Source organism: Triturus cristatus, chromosome 12, assembly GCF_964204655.1.
Source record: "Triturus cristatus chromosome 12, aTriCri1.1, whole genome shotgun sequence".
NCBI lineage: Eukaryota > Metazoa > Chordata > Amphibia > Caudata > Salamandridae > Triturus > Triturus cristatus.
The window spans coordinates 207,864,692-207,887,925 of record NC_140595.1 but is presented as its reverse complement, the minus strand read 5'-3'; the positions used below and the strand labels follow the sequence as shown (position 1 = coordinate 207,887,925).

The following is a 23,234-nucleotide window of genomic DNA, read 5'->3' as shown; positions in this document are numbered from 1 at the left end:
CCTCTTCCCATGGGTATAAAGTCGGTTACCTGACTACAGGACTTCGGATTTTACGTGGACAAGATTCTGCTAAGAAGAAACCAAGTACTTCGACTGCCTGCACGTCGCTGGATGACTGAAGAATCTCCCTTGCAGTAAAGGAGTTACTCCCCTGCAAAAGCCGACACCTAAACGCAACTGGCCGGTTTGCTTCTCCCGAGCTCCTGAGGACTCCGAAGATTTCAGCAACACAGGAGGTGTGTTCCTGAAGGTCCCTGAGGTAGATCAGCCCTCTCAGAGATTCTGAGACCAGTATCCCTCTTGGGGACCGTGCAACCCGAACCCCTGTGCACCACGTACATTTGCAGTTGCATATGCTTGTCGACGATTCCCGAGCTTGTGCATTGGACTCCGTGTAGTCCTGATTCCGAGCAGTATTTGCACCGAAGATTTCCGGCCTCCACTCACCGAGTGTCCTGTGGGCTGGTACATTGCAAACTTACTTGAGATCTCCTCGTGAGCCCTGGTCCGTGGGCCTGTGGGTCCTGGCGAGGGTCACCTTGTTTGTTCTTGGGCTTACCTGGTTGCTCCAGACGTGCCCTTACTCTCCATTGCTTGGAGAGTCCATTGGACCTTGCTGGTCCACACCGTAAGCTGTTTCCTCTGACCGCGTGGGTTGCATTTGCCAAGGCTTGTTGGTGCTCCAGCCGGACATCGACCCCTCAGCTCTCAACATCCTTCGTGGGCAGCTCACCTCCGGATCCTGATCATCCTCAACGTCTCCTGGTCCCCGTGGCTGCATAGTCAAGCAACCCTTCTTCACTCCTGAAGCACTCGACATCGGTAGGCGTTCGACTGCTGAGCCCCTGGTCACCTGAAGTGACCCGGCCTCTGTCCCCTCTGCTTTTAGGTTCTTCTCACCTCGAATCCAGGCATGGATTCCACCGGACACTCTTCGCTCTCCTGGCAGCAGTACTTCTTTGCAACTCTCCATTGAAAACAACGAAGGTTTCCGACACCACTTGACCCCTATGCACCCGGCTCCTCTGGGATAGGTAACGCGGGTAGTTGGGTACTCACTGGTGGGTTGGCCTTAGAACCTCCTATGTTCCAAAGAGTTTGCTCGAAGTCCTCTTAGAAATGTCCTGAACTTGTAACTTTACAACCGCGACTTTCCCATAGAGTTGTACGGAGCACACGTTCTTGTTTCCTTACTGCACACGTCCTCCGTGGGCTCCCTGTGTCACTCCTCTGGGTGGTTCCTTGGGGTCCCAGCGATTCTACGTGCTCTAGGCACTGTGTCTAGTTAAGTCATTGTTGTTACAACATTTTTTAGTATATGGTTCGGTCTCCCCCGGAGCCCGCTGTGTAATTTGCTGTGCTACTTACGAATGTTCTATTGATTCAGTATTGTGGTCTTTGTGCTCTAGTCTCGTATAGAGACTAGTAGAGAGTGTTATATTATGAAATACATATTTTTATACAACACTGTGTGGTTCTCCTTTCATTTAGTCATTTCGAAGGTGATATTCTGGTAAAACAAGCTGCTTTACATGCCTTCAAGATTACGCCTGAAGGCTGCTCTCCACAGCTACCACTAGGATAGCTTTCTAAAGGTTATCTCTGACCTCATACATCATAAGGGTCGTGTGGACTGGTACAGGGTGCCCACTTTAATTAGTGGACAGCATATACCAGGCCACCTTCGCACAAGGGGCACAAAAATCCTTTTCTTAAGGTAATATAGTTAATTAGTACAGTTGTCATTAACAGCACAAGTGCAATCGCCAGGCATGCTATTAACCTGCATTGACTGTGCCTCCATACAGTGCCATAAATTGAAATTGGATGATATATTCACCTTTTTAGGTCGAGCATTCGAAACCTCTTGTATATACTTTAGTATATACTTATATATTTACTTATATGTGGGCTTACAGCCAGCCCACTGCTTTCATTTGTCTGTTTCAGTGTCCTTTATAAATAGTTGCTTGCTAGTGGTCAATTATTCCTCTTGTCCCTCCTTTCTTATTTTGTTTTCTCCCACAGCAGCAGGGATAAACTACTGTATAGTTACGCTCATTTGGGGGACTATTTTATTTCTGTTTCCTGCTCTCCTGTCCCCCATCCCTCCCACCTATTCTCCCCCTCCTTCCATGTGCTGAATGCCTGCCCTCACCCACTCCTCCTTTGCTATTTGTTTAGTCCATACAATTCATATTTATCTCGCTGTTCTTCTCGTCTTCCCGGGCTCCTCCTCTTTTCACCAGAACCAAATACTGTTCCACTTAATTGAGGGAATTGTAGTACTTCTTGGCTTAAATATGCTGTCCAGGGAAGACATGGCTTGGCAGTTCGGGCTGGACTGTTCCCATGAGGCACAGGGTCAAGACTGATTTGCATATGGCCATGCCTGAACTGGGGTGGCGTAGTGGGCAAAAGAACGATGGATTTAACCCAGATCTCTTGACTGGGGAGAATGTCTGCATTGTCAGCATTCCGTCCATCAATTGTTTGTTGTAACGCTTTTCGCCCTAAGTGGGATGGGTATTCCCAGACGTGGGACCCTTGCTCAACTACGCCACTGGAGTCAAGCTATCCTGGCTGATGACGGCTGATAGCCAGAAACCGGTCCTAGGATGCTTGATTCCGGTCCAGGGAAGACATGGCTTGGCAGTTCGGGCTGGACTGTTCCCATGAGGAACAGGGTCAAGACTGATTTGCATATGGCCATGTCTGAACTGGGGTGGCGTAGTGGGCAAAAGAACGATGGATTTAACCCAGATCTCTTGACTGGGGAGAATGTCTGCATTGTCAGCATTCCGTCCATCAATTGTTTATTGTAACGGTAAGCGCAGCAATAGCACAAGTTGGAGGGACTGTATCTCCCTTCATGCCAAGCGCTTTCTCACCACATTGATGTCATCACCATGGAAGGAGGATCACAGAGGAGGCGGCTGGGGCCCCGGAGCAGCAGCAGCGTGAAACCGGCTCGGCTGACCCTCGCTTCAGGAGTCCCTTCCACCTCCTGCGGCTGCCTTAATGAGAATAAATGAGACTGACATCGAATTAGAATAATGTGGCGGCAATAAACAGTTGGAACGAGAGGCATGGAGATGAGAAGCTATTTTACAAGTGAATTAGCTATGATAAAGGATCAAATAAAATGCTGGCGGCATATACTGAGACCGACGGTTACATTCATATGTTTAAATCTTTTGCTAATGGAGCACCTTGCCTCGCCGTGCAGTCTTTTGTTCGGTGAAGAATACATAGTCATAACCTCATTTATGTCCAAGATCAGTCGTCTCCCTTGCATAAACTTTTCTCCCTATCTCTTTCTGATGCATGCACTAAATACATAGTTTTCAAGTAACGTCTTGGCATGTACAATGTGTGTACATTCTCGCGCTAGTGGAATGGGAGAAAAGAGCTATATGTTAGTCATGAAGACTGAGCGGCTTTAAACACCTAGGCCCTATGATGAATGGAGCCCAGCGCTTATAACTAGAAAGGGCATGCTGAGCGCACTATCAGACCTGTGGCCCCCTTAACATTAATTTGGATCGCAGCAAAAAAATCCGCAAACGGGGGCATGTTTTTAAGTAACAAAAGAAAAATCAATGGCTCCAGTGCACAAGGATTTTTGAACAGCACTGAAACAATTGATAACTTTCTTTGCCATGTTCTCCGCGCCTTCCCTATCACACATGGGCAGGGAAAATCTGCGTGAGGTATCCTACCCCAAATATTTTAACATTCCAAGAACACCGGCGTGTGGTTTCTTAGAATTATAGATTAATAATACACTAAACGAAAGGAAAGGTAATGAGCATTGACATAACTAGTTCCATTGCAGGCGAGGGCAAGTTTCCTGGTTATGGCAAATGTTTGTGGGATTAGATTTCAATTTGAAGTAAATACTCAACATGCACAGGAAATGCAAACGTATAAACACTTTGTGGTCACAATTAGAGTGCTTTGGTAACAGCAACATTTATAGTAGTTGAATTTCCACGTATTTATTCTCTTGCCACCTATTGCAAGTGACGTGCAAATTATGAACGTTTGAGGTAAAGGTGACCAAGTGAATTTGTTTGCACTGTCTGAGGGTCGTGGCCATTTGCAGGAAAGGTTGAGGGCCTGGGATCCAACTTAAAACCGACCTAGCCAAGTTGCGTCAAAAAGGGCAGTTGAGGAACATTTGACATGAATCTTTTGTCATTTATTCAAAAAGGTGTAGCTCACACAGACAAACATTTACCTGTGTGGTGGGGATAAATATACATATCTGATTCTATGTAAGATAGCGCACACCAAATTTCGAAAAACTGTAGTCTATGTGGTTGAGTCTCAGTAAATGAAGCGTGCAACTCAGACACGAGGTAGCCCTCCTCGTAACTCAATAGGAAACTGCTGATGTGTATACACCAGTGTACTGGGTGCACTGCTGGATAAATGTACTACACAGTTACGACATATTAGCTACTGTAAAGACAAAACTTAACCAAAGCAATAAACGGTCTGAATAATGTGACAATTTGACAGTCCGTTGAATCACGGTGATTTATAATAAAGCTGTATTTATCATTCAATCACATAAGTGACATAGAAATATACAAGACAATGATTGAAAAGTAGCTCAAAAAGAAATCCACATGAATGAAATCAGAATATCTGCACTAAGGCAGAGAACTTAGTCGTCCGTTCGCAAGAAAACCCAATGCATTTCGGGATGTTGTACATCCCTTCTTCAGGGGCAGCTGTTGAAAAAATACAAGAATACATTTAAAAACCTTGGAATTCAAAACGTGACTAGTTGTAACATGAATGAATAACGATACAATACAGGGTGCAGCAGGCTATGGCCCAAGCGGAAACATTACTGGTCTGTTTCAAACTGGAGCAATATGAGAAATAAACCCAGTGTCATGGAAGTTGTGCTTATAAAAAAACTACCAAAGAAGTGAGAAGAAACTCAAATGGAACAGAAGTGGTTCAGATAGTCAAACAACTAATCACCAGAGTCAACCACCAAGTGCATGAGTAGAAAGGAAACGATGTGACGAGATAAATGATAGCGAAAATAAGCTGATGAAAACCTGGAAGGTTCTGGCCAAATGAATTGAACGACTGTATCAAAATCGGAATGCACAGGATAGGATGAGAGAACTGAACTGGGGCTGTATGCCTGAAACGGGAAAGCACAGGGAAACTATAAATCGGAACAATTAAAAATGAAGCTCAAATTGAAAACAAGTGTAACGGTAAAAAAGGAAGCTTACTGAAAATAGTTGCAGTAAGAACCAGCCGCTGGGCTGGATGTATACTGTGGCCCGAATGTTCAGGGAGATGGGGAAGGGTTCAGTGGCTTGCAAAGAAAGCCATCGTGTAACGTAAAGCTGCGCGAACTCTACAATCAAAATGAGGAGAACCATTGTAGAAACAAATGAAAAATGGTTTAAAAACTGCGTGCAGGGAACTGTGTAGGCTGCTTACCCCGTATACTGAACACGCGAAGAAAACGGCAAACGGTCGTAGCTCCTGTGTACATCCGGAAAGGTGTGTATCCGAGGCGCGTTCTACTCGGAAGTTGAATACGCGCCCGTGGTCACGTGATAGATGAGAATGGTGCTCATAGAAATAGGACTGCTAGAGCTTATGAAAATGAATACACAAAGTGGTGCTGCAGGGTCACACAGGGCGCAAGCTGGAGTAATGTGGACCAATGGAAATGGATAAAAAATTCACAGTGTGAAACGGAAAAATGTAAAAGTAATTGTCTGGAGAATGTGACGGGAATGGGGAACCGGTGAAATAAAAAAACGAACAGGTGGAGTTGGACCAATGGTATGCATGAAAGAAATGAATCAGATGTTCAGAATCTGAGGAGTAATGAATCACTGTTCACTAGAAGCAGCTAAAATGTGCTTGTAAAATAGAGGAAAAAAACTGTGAAAAAACAAATAAATAATTAGAATGAATGAAATAAAATAAAGGATCTCAAACTATAGGGAAATAATTTTGCTCAAATTGAAGAGACCGTACAATCTTAACGGAAGAAAGCAAGTAGCTGGAGGGAAAAAAGTCTGTGAAATCATGAACACAATGAGAGACAAATGGGCATTGGCAGGTACAGACAGACAATCTAGAAGTCAGATTGCAATTTCCGACATATTATTATAAAAAACACTGCATTTCAATTTTGTCATTAAGCCCAAATGGTAACAGGGTGTGCAAAAACTTGGTCCACCAGACTTCTCTTTGTGATAAAAGCCTGTCTGTATTCAACTGTGTGTTTCGGGGCATCATCTCAAGTATAGTGAATCTAAGTTGTGCGATAGTGTGGCGGTGTTCTAACCAGTGTGATGTGAGAGGAGATTTAAGACTTCTGGTTCGAATGGAACTTTTGTGTTCTGAAATTCTCACTTTCACTTTTCGAGAGGTTTTCCCCACATACATGAGTCCGCAGGGACATTTGATGGTATAGATAACATTGGTGGTGTCACATGTACCAGTGTATCTAAGTTGAATGGTTTTGCCTGTCTGTGGGTGGTTAATGACATTGCCAGTGATGACATTGTGGCAATTAACGCAGTTCTGACATTTTTGCATGCCTTTGTGCTCAGCAACTTCTGTCGTGGGTATTGCTGATAGTAAATCTTTGATATTTTTGCTCCGAGTGTATGCGAAGATGGGATCAGAGGAAAATAATCCATTAAAGTCTGGTTCATGTTTGAGAATGTCCCATCTGTTTTTGATAATCTGTCTGATACGTCGTGAGCTAGTAGAGAATGTGGATACAAAGACATGTTTGTTTGAAGGGTTTTTGACTTGTGGAATCAGGAGTTCAGTGCGTGACTTCGTGTGAGTTCTGGACATGGCGGACTCAAGAACTGATTCAGGATATCCACGGTCCCTGAATTTGGTGACTTGGTTTTGGAGCAATGGTTCAAGATGTTGACTTTCGGAAACAATTCTCTTTGTTTGTAAATGGATGTGATTAATGTATTCGATTTTTTTGTGATCAGTACATCCAGGAAAGATAATTGTACATTGCTGATGGTATGCGTAAACTGAAGGCGTGGAAGCTTGTGAATGGGCACTTCTCCAGTTACCAGAAACCACAATAAACAAAGTTTTCATCTTGGAGATTCTTACTTTTTGTCTCCAACACAGTTATCTACAATGGAAGAATGATTTTTTCTTACAGATAAGCGGCACGTCCATGGGGTTTTCCGGTGCTCCTGCATACGCGAATACATTCATGGCTAAGTTTGAATACGACCATATCTTCACAAATAACACCTGGAATGACAATCTTGCATTTTATGCAAGATTCATTGACGACATTTTTCTAATTTGGAAAAATTCTGAAGCATCTTTGGTTCAACACATTGGTGAACTCAACAAAAAGAATCGTCGCATTCAGTTTACGCATACCATCAGCAATGTACAATTATCTTTCCTGGATGTACTGATCACAAAAAAAATCGAATACATTAATCACATCCATTTACTCTAAACCCACCGACAGAAATAATCTTCTTCAGTATTCCAGTTTTCATCCCCCGTCACTCATCCGCAATCTACCTTACTCTCAATTAATCTGAACAAAGAGAATTGTTTCCGAAAGTCAACATCTTGAACCATTGCTCCAAAACCAAGTCACCAAATTCAGGGACCGTGGATATCCTGAATCAGTTCTTGAGTCCGCCATGTCCAGAACTCACACGAAGTCACGCACTGAACTCCTGATTCCACAAGTCAAAAACCCTTCAAACAAACATGTCTTTGTATCCACATTCTCTACTAGCTCACGACGTATCAGACAGATTATCAAAAACAGATGGGACATTCTCAAACATGAACCAGACTTTAATGGATTATTTTCCTCTGATCCCATCTTCGCATACACTCGGAGCAAAAATATCAAAGATTTACTATCAGCAATACCCACGACAGAAGTTGCTGAGCACAAAGGCATGCAAAAATGTCAGAACTGCGTTAATTGCCACAATGTCATCACTGGCAATGTCATTAACCACCCACGGACAGGCAAAACCATTCAACTTAGATACACTGGTACATGTGACACCACCAATGTTATCTATACCATCAAATGTGCCTGCGGACTCATGTATGTGGGGAAAACCTCTCAAAGTGAAAGTGAGAATTTCAGAACACAAAAGTTCCATTCGAACCAGAAGTCTTAAATCTCCTCTCACATCACACTGGTTAGAACACCGCCACACTATCGCACAACTTAGATTCACTATACTTGAGATGATGCCCCGAAACACACAGTTGAATACAGACAGGCTTTTATCACAAAGAGAAGTCTGGTGGACCAAGTTTTTGCACACCCTGTTACCATTTGGGCTTAATGACAAAATTGAAATGCAGTGTTTTTTATAATAATATGTTGGAAATTGCAATCTGACTTCTAGATTGTCTGTCTGTACCTGCCAATGCCCATTTGTCTCTCATTGTGTTCATGATTTCACAGACTTTTTTCCCTCCAGCTACTTGCTTTCTTCCGTTAAGATTGTACGGTCTCTTCAATTTGAGCCAAATTATTTCCCTATAGTTTAGGATCCTTTATTTTATTTCATTCATTCTAATTATTTATTTGTTTTTTCACAGTTTTTTTCCTCTATTTTACAAGCACACTTTAGCTGCTTCTAGTGAACAGTGATTCATTACTCCTCAGATTCTGAACATCTGATTCATTTCTTTCATGCATACCATTGGTCCAACTCCACCTGTTTGTTTTTTTATTTCACCGGTTCCCCATTCCCGTCACATTCTCCAGACAATTACTTTTACATTTTTCTGTTTCACACTGTGAATTTTTTATCCATTTCCATTGGTCCACATTACTCCAGCTTGCGCCCTGTGTGACCCTGCAGCACCACTTTGTGTATTCATTTTCATAAGCTCTAGCAGTCCTATTTCTATGAGCACCATTCTCATCTATCACGTGACCACGGGCGCGTATTCAACTTCCGAGTAGAACGCGCCTCGGATACACACCTTTCCGGATGTACACAGGAGCTACGACCGTTTGCCGTTTTCTTCGCGTGCTCAGTATACGGGGTAAGCAGCCTACACAGTTCCCTGCACGCAGTTTTTAAACCATTTTTCATTTGTTTCTACAATGGTTCTCCTTATTTTGATTGTAGAGTTCGCGCAGCTTTCCGTTACACGATGGCTTTCTTTGCAAGCCACTGAACCCTTCCCCATCTCCCTGAACATTCGGGCCACAGTATACATCCAGCCCAGCGGCTGGTTCTTACTGCAACTATTTTCAGTAAGCTTCCTTTTTTACCGTTACACTTGTTTTCAATTTGAGCTTCATTTTTAATTGTTCCGATTTATAGTTTCCCTGTGCTTTCCCGTTTCAGGCATACAGCCCCAGTTCAGTTCTCTCATCCTATCCTGTGCATTCCGATTTTGATACAGTCGTTCAATTCATTTGGCCAGAACGTTCCAGGTTTTCATCAGCTTATTTTCGCTATCATTTATCTCGTCACATCGTTTCCTTTCTACTCATGCACTTGGTGGTTGACTCTGGTGATTAGTTGTTTGACTATCTGAACCACTTCTGTTCCATTTGAGTTTCTTCTCACTTCTTTGGTAGTTTTTTTATAAGCACAACTTCCATGACACTGGGTTTATTTCTCATATTGCTCCAGTTTGAAACAGACCAGTAATGTTTCCGCTTGGGCCATAGCCTGCTGCACCCTGTATTGTATCGTTATTCATTCATGTTACAACTAGTCACGTTTTGAATTCCAAGGTTTTTAAATGTATTCTTGTATTTTTTCAACAGCTGCCCCTGAAGAAGGGATGTACAACATCCCGAAATGCATTGGGTTTTCTTGCGAACTGACGACTAAGTTCTCTGCCTTAGTGCAGATATTCTGATTTCATTCATGTGGATTTCTTTTTGAGCTACTTTTCAATCATTGTCTTGTATATTTCTATGTCACTTATGTGATTGAATGATAAATACAGCTTTATTATAAATCACCGTGATTCAACGGACTGTCAAATTGTCACATTATTCAGACCGTTTATTGCTTTGGTTAAGTTTTGTCTTTACAGTAGCTAATATGTCGTAACTGTGTAGTACATTTATCCAGCAGTGCACCCAGTACACTGGTGTATACACATCAGCAGTTTCCGATAAATATACATATCCATTTTGATATCGCACTGTCTCGTGGAACCCCCCAGTTAGGCATCTAAACAGGAATGTATCAGAACTCTGTAAATTTAATTATCTTGTGCAAAGAAGTTGTTCACAAAATATTACCTAGTACACAGAACTTCAGTCGAGTCATAAAGGCGAAAGTAACTGTACTCTACAAAGTAGATATACTAGGAGAAAAAGAAAGTCATTGGGTTGTTTCCCTTCGTTTATAGCTGTCTGGGAAGCTGTCCATATTGAAGATTCAAGCTGTTTTTCCAACATATAGCCCTTATTAGAATACATCTCTGATTGACAAGTGTAGTGCTGTGAAACCCTTCCACTAGGGTGGGAGCAGTGACCTTTGTGGTTCTCATTAGGCCTTGTCTGGACTATGTTTAAACAACGAAGAGTTTCTACAGCAGGTTGCATATGAGCATATCTAGTCTATGTGTGCTGATGGAAATCTGTAAAGAAGTTGTTTCAGAGGACACCTTTAGACTACACCAGGCATTCATTTGCGGTGTTTAGTAAATTACAGGCTTGTTAGCCAGAAAATATTGCCCTTTTGTGTTGCAGTCTTGTTTCATTGTAAAACATTGTCATATTCTCCCATCATTATGTTTTTATCAGGAATCTTAAAACTGTATATAGGTATAGGCATAAAATATGCTTTCTTACAGGAGAGATGTGATAATTGTTCATACATGCCCTATTCAAGAGGAGCAAACCCAAACTGTCCACTAGAGTCCAAGGAAATTGACAGCTTCCTCAAAAGGTGTAACTCAGGTGCAGGAAAGAGTCCAGTTCACAAGCAGTTCCATGCTCAAGCATACAGCTTTCAAAGCATTCAATAAAAGAATAATGTCCTGCAGCCAAGCATACTGTTCCAACTTGTAACGCTGAATCTTTGATAGAAGAAAGGCAAAGAGGGAGCACTTGGCGTTCTCACTGACTATTTGTAGCATTTCTTTTTACCTTTGTGTAGCAAGCCAGCTCTTTATATGGTATGCCAAAAAGAGGAATACCATGCAAAGAGTCCAGGTATTTCCTTACTAGTAATCAGGGACTTGCTCTAGCAATCCCAAGATGCTCTTCTAGTGGGTAATGTGGTCGAGCAGCCTTAAGCCTATCAGAGAGAAGTGTTAGACATCTGCACATAAACAAATAGGAGCTCACTTGTATCGAATGCAGCAAATTCATAATTATGAGGAAAACACTGCAGCTACAGAATCACATAATTCAGTTAAAGTAAATGTTGTGATAACCTTTCTTTTGCACCTTTGTAATTACTAATATCTTTTGAATAGCCAAAACACTCCTCCACACTCCTCACCGATAACATTTTCAAGTTGAACTCCACACCATGCCACATAATTCCCATAAGCATAATTTCACTCAATGCCACATACTTCCACACCACACAATTCAACTGTACACATTTCCATTTCCACACCACATAATTTGACAACACACCACATACATCCAATCCACACCACAGAAATCCACATCCTGCCACAAAATTCAACAAAACAACCACATAATTAAACTCCTCTAACTACCACTATACAGCACAAAATACCATTCCACATAATTACACTCCATGACACACAACCCCACTCAACTTAATTCCAGTACACTCAATGCCACATAATTACTATCCACATAATTCCACTGCACACCATGCTACATAAGTCCACTCTACACCACACAAATCCACCACACACAATTCCACAACTAACAATTTCAATCCAACCCACATAATTCCTCTCCACACCAAATACATACATTCCACTCCATACCAAAACACATGGGTAAAAGACATTGCAATTTACAATGCCAAATGCTATAACTCTTACAAATGTGAGACCTATTGCATTGCAAATGCTTGTTTATTTTATGGTCATATACATATGTCATTGTTGAACAAATAAAAGAAAAGGAAAAAACTGCATTTGAAGTCCCGATGAATGTATTTGAACAGAAACTAAAACATGTCGACACGTACCAATAATGAGGGTTAGTAATTCACACCCCCATTGTTGTTCTTAACCTTATGGTAGAAGAGTTCCAAACATTATATTTACCCAGTCAAATACAATGTTAGATTTGGAGAGTATAAATTGGGTACTGCTAGATGATGTAGATTACACATTCTTAGCGATGTTTGCGCAGAGGGTGGAGAAGCAAGGAATTCTGGATGAAAGATTGCCTGTTACTTCTGACAATCTCTGACAATACCTGCACATGCCCTGCATCCCATCTCATCTTAAGTAGATTATTACTCCATAGCAAACCTTGTTGTGAATCATGTCACTGGCTATTGGGTGAGGGTTCAACATCCTTTTAACAGTATTCTACTCTTCTGATAGCAAATCCGTTACTGCACATAGAGAGAGATATTTGCCTGGGGCCTTATCTTACGTGTAAATTAGAGGCAATAGAATTAAATGGATGTTTGTTGATGATCCACTACCAAGACTTATTTTTTGTATGGTTGTAATTGAAATTAATAAAAAAAAGTAATACAGACCACACGTTCCTCCTAGGTTAAAGTGCAGTTCAGGTAGTATACGGTGCAGGTAAGTGAAATAAAGTGTGTGCTAAGGGAGAGTTTTTAACTGAACCCTCCGTCTTGGTTGGTTATGTGGGCAGTTGGATAATTGAGGAGTGGTTCATCCATTTGACAGTGGCCACCTCCTCTCCTGGATGATGCTGCTTTTGCCCAATAGGACCATAAAGGAAATGCGTGGCCGCAATGCATCTCTGTGCCTGAAATCGGCTCTGAAGAGTGTAAGGTCAGGAACAGATCTTAAATTGACACATTTCTTCTCTTCTTTCCTCTCTCAGACAAGGCCTGGTGACGGACGAGATGCCTATGACTGTCCTTATTGAGCGCTATCTGCCACTGGAATACAGAAGGCTGCTGATTCCCGTGGCTACAAGTGGCAACAAAGTGGTCCTGCAGTAGATGTGGTCCTAGCTTTGAGCCAGCTCAAACTCTACATGCACTTTTTTGTAAACTGTCTCCTTTCAGCTCGGTGCTGTACTCTAGGGCCATCCCTTAGTCAGTGATTGTCACTGCGAAATACAGCAGAGTAGCAGTAGGTGTGATGTGCGTATTTCTGTCCTCTACTGTCTGTGGAGACCAGCCAGCCCAGGCTGTGAAGCTTCCATCTCGTGCTTTGAGGTATATCCATGATGCCAGCTTTTCTCGACCATGTGAGCTTTGAGCATTTGTATACCTGAGTTCTTATTGTGGACTTCTCTTGGCACAGCCCTATAGTAGGAAAGAGGAGAAGTGCACAATTATTAGCAGGACTCAGTAAATGTGCACAATGGACCCCTGTGCTTGACTTTTGCTTAGGGTGAAAATACCATATGAAGTGTTCTTGCAGCTAATAATGTCGCCAGGTGCATATGTCTGTTCTGTACTAGCTAGCGCAGTGCCACCAGATCCAACATTCAGCCTGCTTTTGGTTGTGTTCTGACCTTCATTCAGGTCATGGTCCGATTTGCTGATGACCATCTTAAAGTATTTAAAGAAGTTCCCCATATTTATACACTATTTAACAGAAATCTAACAAGGCGCCAGACAACTATATTTTGGAACGGAAAATATAACGTTTTGTCTGAAAGCTCTGGACTGAAAGAACCAGGCACACTGGAAATTTTAGAGTTCTATTAACATAAAATAATTCAATTTCAGTCAAATGACAAATAATTAAAATTGAGAGGTGAAGTTTCAAAACTCCAGCAAAAAGTAAAGAGTTTTGGATGTTAAGGCCTACCTCATCCCAGGTGAGGTGAAGAGAATAGATATGGTTCTGGTTTTTAATAAGTGAGGTTAATCAGAGAAGCTGACTTCAGTGGTTAGATTGGTTAGGTTAAGGCTGTTTTACCCCTCGATCTCTGGTCTCCCATGTGCTGTGTTCAGTGAAACCTTCAGGCTTATTTTCTGTTCAGAAAATCATTAGAAATCTCGTTTTGCCACTTCTGGACTTAAATCGTGATGTACGACTGGCCCATATTTTGCCCCAGGGCATACCCCAGGCTTCTCCCCCAGATGCTGAACATTGTGTTTGTGAGTTTTCGTTTTATGTCCGAAAACGTATTTAACGAAAAGTTGGTACAGGGCGTGGTGCATCAAGCACAGTCCTGTAACTATTGGTTTTACAGATAAATGTTAACATTGGTTTGTATTTATAATTCAAATGTTTATTAATAAAAATAACTGTAAAAATGTTTTCGGAGTACTTTATACTAAGCAATTAAAGCCTCACATATCTTTTTAATAAAATCAAATATTTCAAACTGCAGAAATTCAAATGTTTTTATTCGCTTATTGATTTAAAAACATATAAGAAAAAAGGAGAAAACAAGAGAACAGCTTTTTGACTGATAACAGATAAAAGCCCTGGCTAGGGTACAAACAATATTAGGTTTTACAGTTAATTCAGATGATAAACATTGTTTAAAACATTGGCATTATTGTGCAAGTAAATACATGGTCGTTTGTTGTCCAAGTTTGATGCTAATGTCAGTAGGTTGGTTTTTCATCCCAACAATCCCACTACACACCCCAGTTTATACTTTAGGCATCGCCTTGCCATCTCCTCCGCTTCAGCCCAAAGCCATAGATCACGGCATTGTTTGATAATATGGGGGCAGGTATGAGCCACAACATACTCTTGCCGTTAAGAATAGATCAATCGTGTCACTCAGTAGGCGCACATTCTAAACATGAAATGGCAGCTGGACATTATTAGTCAAATGAGCTGTGGGTAATTTTGTACACGGAAATGAAAGGGGGAGATATGGGCTATACGTTTGGTTACATATGTTGTACATCCCTTTTCTTTCTTTCCCCCTCCCTGTTATATGCACAGTTCTTAGTTTCTACTATCTAATTATGAATCTATTTCTGGCACCCAATTGCTAATGAATGCCAGCATTCCTGCGAGAGCTGTGGGACGATACACGCAGATGCGTGCGGCAATAGATGTTCGCCAATACTCATGCTTCAGAGGACTCTCAATGTGCAGGCCGCAGATGTGTTCACTGTATGTACTTGCCTACTTGCATTATCCATCTTTTCTTCATGCACCTGGCTGTTATTGTAATGCCGCAAGAATACCTGTAAACTTTACCCTTGATAACTTCGCACACTGCCCGGGACATGAACTGTAAATCTACTATATGTAAGCACGGTATCATATATGCTGGCTATACTACCCAACGGTGATCGATGTTGTATGCATAACGCTGTACTAAAAAAATACTAGCCAATGGTGATCGATGTTGTATGCATAACGCTGTACTAAAAAAAATCAATAAAATAGATTAACCAAAAAAAAATGGGAGCAGGGGTAAGGACTGGATTTCCACTAGGTTTCGAGAGTTATTCTAGATATTGCTAATACAAATTGAAGAATTGGCAGGTATCCCTTTCTGTCTTAGGTCTAGGCTTTGGACAAAGTAGGCATGTTCTTTGGGTGTGTGTGGAGTCTGCCTTCCTGTGGAGGTGGAGATGAGGGGACTCTGGTCTCCGGCAGAAGCTGGGCTCCGCATCAATTTGTTGGAGCTTCGTGCGATCCGATGAGCACTGAAAGCCTTCTTACCATCTCTCAAGGAGAGGCTAGTTCAAGTGTTCACAGACAACACTACCGCCATGTGGTATTGCAACAAACAAGGCGGGTGGAGTTGTGGACCTTCTTTAAAGAGCCCTGCATCTCTGGACTTGGCTGGAACAACAGGGAATTTACTTGGTGATTCAACACCTGGATGGTTCTCTGAATGAAAGAGCGGACAAACTCAGCTCCAAGTGCCTTGTGGATCATGAGTGGCGTCTCCATCCGGAGGCGGTGCAAGGTCTCCTTCAACAGTGGGTAGATCCTCGGTTAGATCCATTTGCCTCAGAAGAGAACGCATAATGTCAGCAGTATTGCGCATTGAGGTTTCCCAGGCGGCTCTCGCTCAGTGACGCTTTTTGTCGCGAGTGGATGACAAGTTTCCTGCAGGCCTATCCACCCATACCACTTCTCACCAGAGTGCTCAAGAAGATCAGAAGCGACTGGGTGCCAAGTCATCCTTGTGGCTCCGGACTGGGCACAGAGAGTTTGGTATCCCGAGCTTCTGCAAATGAGCATCAATCCTCCGGTCAGGGTGTTTCTTCGGGAGGATCTTCTGTCGCAGCAGTAGGGGAGGGTGCTCCACCGAACCTGTCCACTATTTGCCTCCTTGTGTGGAGATTGAGCGGCGACAGTTGACAGCTGTCATACCTTCCTGCTGAAGTCTGTGAGGTTATTCTGGCAGCCAGGCATCCCTCCACCAAGTTGGTATACGCCTGCCGATGGCAAACATTTTGTAAATATTTTACAGAACGATCTGTTGATTCTTTGTCTGCCTCTCTATCAGAAGTTCTTTATATTTTCCCCTTGGCCCAGCAGGGCTCTGCTTTGGGCAATCCAAAGGGCTACCTTTCAGCCCGGTCTGCTTTTCTTAGGCTACCAAATTAGCCATCACTTTTTAAATCTGCTGTGGCGCAGATATTTTTGAAGGGGCTTACCCATCTGTTCCCCCTTCTCCTTTTATTGTGCCACAATGGGATCTGAATTTGCTCTTTACCGATTTTGATGTGTGCACCTTTTGAAACTGTGCACAATTGCCCCCTTTGGCTGCTCACTATCAAAATAGCCTTTTTAAGTGGCAATAACTTCTGCGAGACGGGTGAGCGAATTGCAGGCATTGTCATCATAGCCTCCTTACCGGACTGTCTTTCGGACAAAATAGGGCTCCGCACAAAGGTATCTTTTCTGCCTAAGTTGGTAACACCTTCCCATCTGGCTCAATCTCTTACTCTGCCTACCTTGTACTCACATCTGCACCCTTCCAAGGAAGACGTCTTCTTAGTGTACCCTGGAGCAAAGAAGGGGCGAGCAGTTTAGAAGAGGACTATTTCTTGCTGGGTCATACTCTGCATTAAAATATATTACGCATTGGTGAAGAAACCGCCTCCTGAAGGCCTTGGGGCCCATTCGACCAGGGCGAAGGCAGCCACGACGGCTCTTAAGCATGGTGATCCAGTTACTGACATCTGCCAAGCGGTCACGTGGGCATCTCTGCACATGTTCGCCAGACACTATTGCCTGTATTCTCAGATCAGCAGAGAGAGACCTTCCCTGCTGACCTGATAATCCAGGCAATAGTGTCTGGCGAACGTGTGCAGAGATGCCCACGTGACCGCTTGGCAGATGTCCGTAACTGGAACACCACGCATGATTTCTTGGTCTAAAACCTTTCCGTAGTCCCTCCTCCATGGATGGCATTGCTTGGGTATCTGTTCAAAAGTAAGGAATCTGCGACTAGATGTCTCTATCAAATGGACAAGTTACTTACCTTCGGTAACGCCTTTTCTGGTAGAGACATGATCTAGCCGCAGATTCCTTACCAACCCACCCAACCTTCCCGCACTGCGGATTGGTTTAATGCCAGGGCTATTTCTTCTTAAGAGCCCTAGTTATTTTTTGACAAACCACGGTCAGTTACTTCATGGCTCCACCCTTCTGGCGTGGACAGTTCTTAAAAGTACTGACGTCAGCATTCCGGGTTGGCACCTATATAGATGGCGCGGCCATCACAATAACTATGAACCCGATGCCTACGACGTCACGTGGAGTCAGCAAACACCACCTGTCGGCGCATGGTGTCAGGAAAACGATTGCCTGCATCTCTAAAAGTCTACCTGAGCTGAGAAGACGCAGAAATTCTAGGTATCCCCAATCGTTGCGGCGACGCCCCATCGCTGGCTGTTGTTACAGAGTCTTTCTTGCAATCGCTCTTATTGGGCAAAAGGCAATCCAAGATGGCAGCCGCCATAGTACCCAACATCAGCGCTCTAGTCTTTTGACTTTGTCCTCGAACAGCAGTGTTCCTCTGGCGTGCTTGCTCTGTGAGCTGCGCACTTCAACTGTAGTCTGAAGAGGAGGAGCAGTGTTTCATTATTGCGCTCGCCCAACAAGTGTTTGCCTTGCTGAAAATTCATGATTTTTGATCTCCGCCTTTGCGTAGCGGTGTGCACACCTGGGGTATTCCCAATTTTTTTAAAGAGATTAGTGTCTCGAAACTTCTGAGGAGAAAGACCTTCCGTGAAGAATAGAAACCCTGAAGAAGCATTCGGTAACGCTGAGAGAACTTATTAAGGACAGTAAGATTAGAGCTTACATAGAGTACTCTGGATATTTATAGACTTACTCTTTAGAAATTCGCTACTGTTATTTAAAACCTTGCAGTGAAACTTTATATCCATCGAGAGAACAGGTCTAATCCTGATAGTGGTGACTTAATTTGGCTTCTACTAGCACGAATGAAAATAGGTCAGCGCAAGTTCAAGAATTCATATACAGCATCGTTCATAGAGAGAAGCAAGCCTACGATTCAGGTAGATGAAAGGTTGAGTGGAATGAGTCGGAACAAGTGTGAATAGAGTAGGGTAGTAAAAGTTCTTTGTCTACCATTCCCTCTACAGGATTCACCATCACCTCTTCCAGCATAGAACACATATGCATCTACTTACACTGAAGAACTGAAATGAAGTGGGAGGTTGGCAGATTCCTGATTTCATAGGCAGGCTCTCTTTTTCTATTCCTATTCCCCTTACCCCCCTGTGGGTGTGATTGCAGACTAGTTGTTCCCACTGGCAGCTGCGGTAGGGACTGGGGAGTTAGTCGGCTAATCCTGTGGATTCTGGCATGCAGGTAAGATTCCTGACACATGGGGGTACTGCCATCAAAATCTTCCGGATCCAGCCTGACGCCTGGAAGTTCAAAGTTAAGAAATCTGCGGCTAGATCATTTCTCTACCAGAAAAGGCATTACCCAGGGTAAATAACTTGTCTGTTGTAGGGTTCTGCTTTTCTACCCAATCCCAAGCTGCTTCGGGTTATCTAAAGAACAGGGACTTCTGGCCATGGATGATCTTGAGTTTAGCTGGAAAAGGAAGTGCATATTTCAGTCCAATTTCTCCACCTTCTCTTGACACCTGTGAACGAGGCTCTTCTACTTTGAACTGCATTAGTGTAAACACAAAAGTTGAAGACCTTGTTTTCTATCATGAAGTGTCCTGCTTCCCTTGCTGTCTGTAGTTAGGATTTGATTTCCGTCGCATAAGTGCAGCAGCTTAGCCACAATAGGTCTTAAGGCAAACGCCTTGCCAAGACCTTCCCGGTTCGCTCCAGCAAAAGAAAGTGGGTATATGTTGAGGGGCTACGTGATAAGACAGCCAGTTTGCTATGAAAGACAATATGTCCTTCCCCTCTGCTCCTTCCAGTAGGCCTACCACTCTGATGTTGCTCCTTCTGGCCCTGTCCTTCTGCATCTTTTGCCTGGTCTTCCAGGAACCTCACGTTTTTAGTGAGGACTTCTTGTGTCTGCAACATGTTGTGGTCTGTGGATTTAGCGTCAGGAGCCTATTTTCAGTACAAGCTACTCTTTACACAAGTTTGAGTTGGTAATCTCTCAAAACTCCCAGGTCCTCTGCCATAACATTGATCTTGGATTCGAGGCAGTCTCTGGTTGCCGTTATTTCGCTTAAAATGTCGTCCAACTATTCTGTTGTCTCTGCCTGGTCTACCAAAACTGGGCTCCTGTTTGTCTCTGCTAGTTGTTTTTTTTTTTAATGATGTCCTGCATTGGATCTGGCTAGAGATGGTAACTAGGCCCTAATCTGCATTCCTCTAACCTCTGTTCAAGGTGTGGTGTGTATCAAAGGCTGTTCGCCTCCCACAACTCTGTGGCATAACTTTGTTGTGTTGGGACCCTCATAGGACTCCCTACTCCTCAAAAAAAGGGATAGAACGACGATGGCACAAGCAGCCAGCACTTGTCCTATCAGCAGCCTCACAAGCCACCTGCCATAGGGATACCCTTCAGGCTGAGCGTGCAGTATCAATATGCTAAGTGGGCGCTGGAGTACAGTACGTCAGTAGAAATAATGCTCCATCGGACAGTAAGAAAGAATTCAAGCAAACCTTTCTGAGATGAGGGGATAAAAGGAGTTTTTGTTGTTGTATTTTAATGTTTGTCTCTTACTGATTTTTTTGGGAGCATCCATTGCACAGTGTAACACCATGTGAGCATAAAGAGTGTTAATGCTTCCAGTCCACAGAGGTCTGTCCCAACTGCTGAGGCCTCTGCTGCTACTAGCATCTCCCTCATTCAGGCACAGTTTATGCTACCGTCTGGTCCCGAACGAGTCCGATCCCTACATTTGCACAGGCCCACTGACTGTACATCAGTAGAAGGGCAGTAGGGTGGCACCTGCTGGCATAGAAATGTTTGTGATACTAGAGGGAAAGCACATGGACCTAGTAAAGCCATGAAAGGTCATTCTGCCAGATCACCTACGTGTTTACAGGATGCTTAATTGTATGGCCCATGCTGCCCCACTGATACTGAAGGCGGCTTGCTCTCCATTGCCGAACTGACCTGAGCTATCATAGGGTCTGCTGCAGCCGCCAGGTCTACTGTCATGGTGGGCCTCACTGCCCACATGTTATGCAGAGTCTCCAGATCCTCGTGCCAGCTGTTTGCCGGATAGACTGATCCAGATTTTGGTCACAGCAGAGGGCACAAGGAGCTCCTCTAAGCACACCACCCTTCTCGTCCAGGATACAAATGGAGCCTGCCTTCATTGGATGATGACAGGTTTGGGGTCCTTGAGGCAGGAGTCGCATTAAAGTGAGGCCACCATCTTCACTGTCTAAGCCACCCCCCTGCAAATATGGTTTTAAGTAGCAAGAGTATATGTGAACTCCAACATCTAGTGTTTGAATTAATTCCAGACAAGCACTTTTTAAAAGACTCATGATTGTAAAGACCTCATGCATGGTCGGAAACGCCTGGGTGAGCAGCATGCTACTGCATATGGGGCACAGCAGGTGTCTGCACCTCTGAGAACTTTAGTATTACAGAAGATGCCACAGATGCTTGTGCTGCCCTTAAATAATACAGATAGTGCCAGCACACATACAGCGTTGGCACTATCTTGAGGGGAGATCCCTCATTTGCATGAGAATGTGGCCATATGCAAAAGAGGGAAACCCTACCCATCTGCCTCCGCACCATCACATGGATGCCTTCTGTAGGCACCTTGACAATGTGTCACAAAGAGGTGGCACACTGTTAGTATTCCTCCCAAGGACAGCCCTCTGCAGATGGATGCAGGTTTAGTCACACGCTGTAACCACCTGTGAATGCATCCCATGCCCCCTCCTCAAAACGCTGCTTGTCTTTCAACACTGGAAGACAAACTGTGGTTTCAGACTGCTAGTTTATCTTGCAGTGATGTGTCCGCTCCAGCACAGTTGTAAGTTAGGGATGACAACTAAGAGCACCCTATCAACTACAGCATTGCCAGCTACACAGCTGTTGATGGTGGCACCAGTGACCACCGCACCATGGATGTTTATCATCCCACTGTGGAGGACAGACCCTCCTTCACTGAGACTCCCAATACCATCAACCAACTCCTCAACATAGATCACCACCTTGTCAATCATCCAGACAACAACTGACATTTCCACTGACTTTCTCAGTTGAAAGTGACTGCTCAACTGCCTAATCAGATTTTAGAAATTGAAGCGCATATCCACAGCCAGGCGAACGCCGCAGATATAGAGTATAGTTCTGTGCAACTGGCTGAACACTCTCCCTGAATTTGAGGAGGAGGCTTATGAGAAGGAAGAATACCAGAAATATGGAAAAAACGTCAGCACTTTAGGTGTTCTGATTAAACCCCACCCTGTCTGAGGAACCATCTTAATCTGAATTCCATCATTGTGGCAGTAGCACAAAGGCAATCCTAAAACCCTGTCACGTTAGCTTAAAGCACCAGCTGACAGACTGCTGAAAATTCAATAACTTGGGCAGAGTGCTAACAAAATGGGGGTGTTAATTCACACAGGAGTGACGGCGCCTGCCAAATAACGTAATGTAGCTAAACACATGTGATTATTGTGGTGCAACAAGTGAGGGAAAAACGCCTAAAACCCTCCAAGGTGAGACGCAAGAGTCCGAAGTAAGTAATGTCAATTCCTGTGCACACGCTTTGGTGTAGAGTGAAAGTTCATCAATTGTAGGTAAGTAAGCAAGTAATGTCTCTTGACGTATTTTCTTAATCTTTATTCAAGAGAACAACACAAAGTCCAGCCAACATGTGTTTCATCATTAGGGTATTAACCCTCGACTTCTTCAGGGCTGTATCATTTCGGAGAAGGAATTCAATGCCCAATCACCAGTTGTAATTCCGACCCTGCTGGTCATTCAATATTCCAATGTCACAAATTCAATTTATTCTGTTCCGTATAACTTCAAAATTATAGTTTCCAAATTTGGATCTTTTATTATTCAATTTTGTGCCGATGTGTGTGAGGAAAAGATATTAGCAAGAAGGCCGATGTGAGCCACGAGAGATCTGTAGCGAGTACCCTGTCCTCTCCAACACTGCCGGAAACGCGTTCTGAACCGGAGGCCAAGGTGGGCAGGGTGTTAGTTCAATGGCAGCAACTTCTCTCAAAGCTGCAACTGTTTGAGCCATCTATTGGTGTTACAACCAACAGATGTGGCACGACATTTCACCATTAAAACTTAATCCCATAAGAAAAGAAGCCAAGGCTATAGTAAAGGGGGGGGGGTGTGACCCATCCGTGCCCTCATAGATTTGGCAGTAGACATGTCTAACGCAGGATTTAGCCAGCTGGCGGGGGCTTTGGGCCTAGGAAAATAATTGTTGCTTTTCACAGCCTCCTGGCGGATAGTACAATCTCAGATCTTGGACATTCCTCTTTGGCAAACAAGTGCTGTCGAGAAAACACATGGATGATGGCCTTTAAAATAGAAAAATTACTCTGCTTGGTCCCATGGAGCTTTGCAGTTAAAGGCTCCCTAGTCGTCAGCTTTTTGTGGCTCCAGGTGATCACATGCATTCAGAGGAGGCCTCGTCCAGGATAGTGGTCAAGAATGATTGATTACCCCTCCAAACTAGGTGCATTTGACTAGGCTAA

The 23,234-nt window shown here is 43.5% G+C and overlaps 1 protein-coding gene across 7 annotated transcripts in view; it reads left to right on the top strand.

Moving 5' to 3' along the window:
- Positions 1 to 14,497, top strand: part of CENPT (centromere protein T) — a 1,095,738-nt gene extending 1,081,241 nt beyond the window's left edge. For 5 of the 7 annotated variants that reach the window (XM_085638668.1, XM_085638667.1, XM_085638665.1 and 2 more), the window contains one exon: positions 13,025 to 14,497. In XM_085638668.1, the coding sequence (XP_085494794.1) occupies positions 13,025 to 13,145 (121 nt within the window). In that variant the 3' untranslated portion in view covers positions 13,146 to 14,497. The remainder of the gene's footprint in view (positions 1 to 13,024) is intronic. The other 2 variants (XM_085638673.1, XM_085638670.1) reach the window with 1 other exon arrangement.
- Positions 14,498 to 23,234: the final 8,737 nt, after the last annotated feature.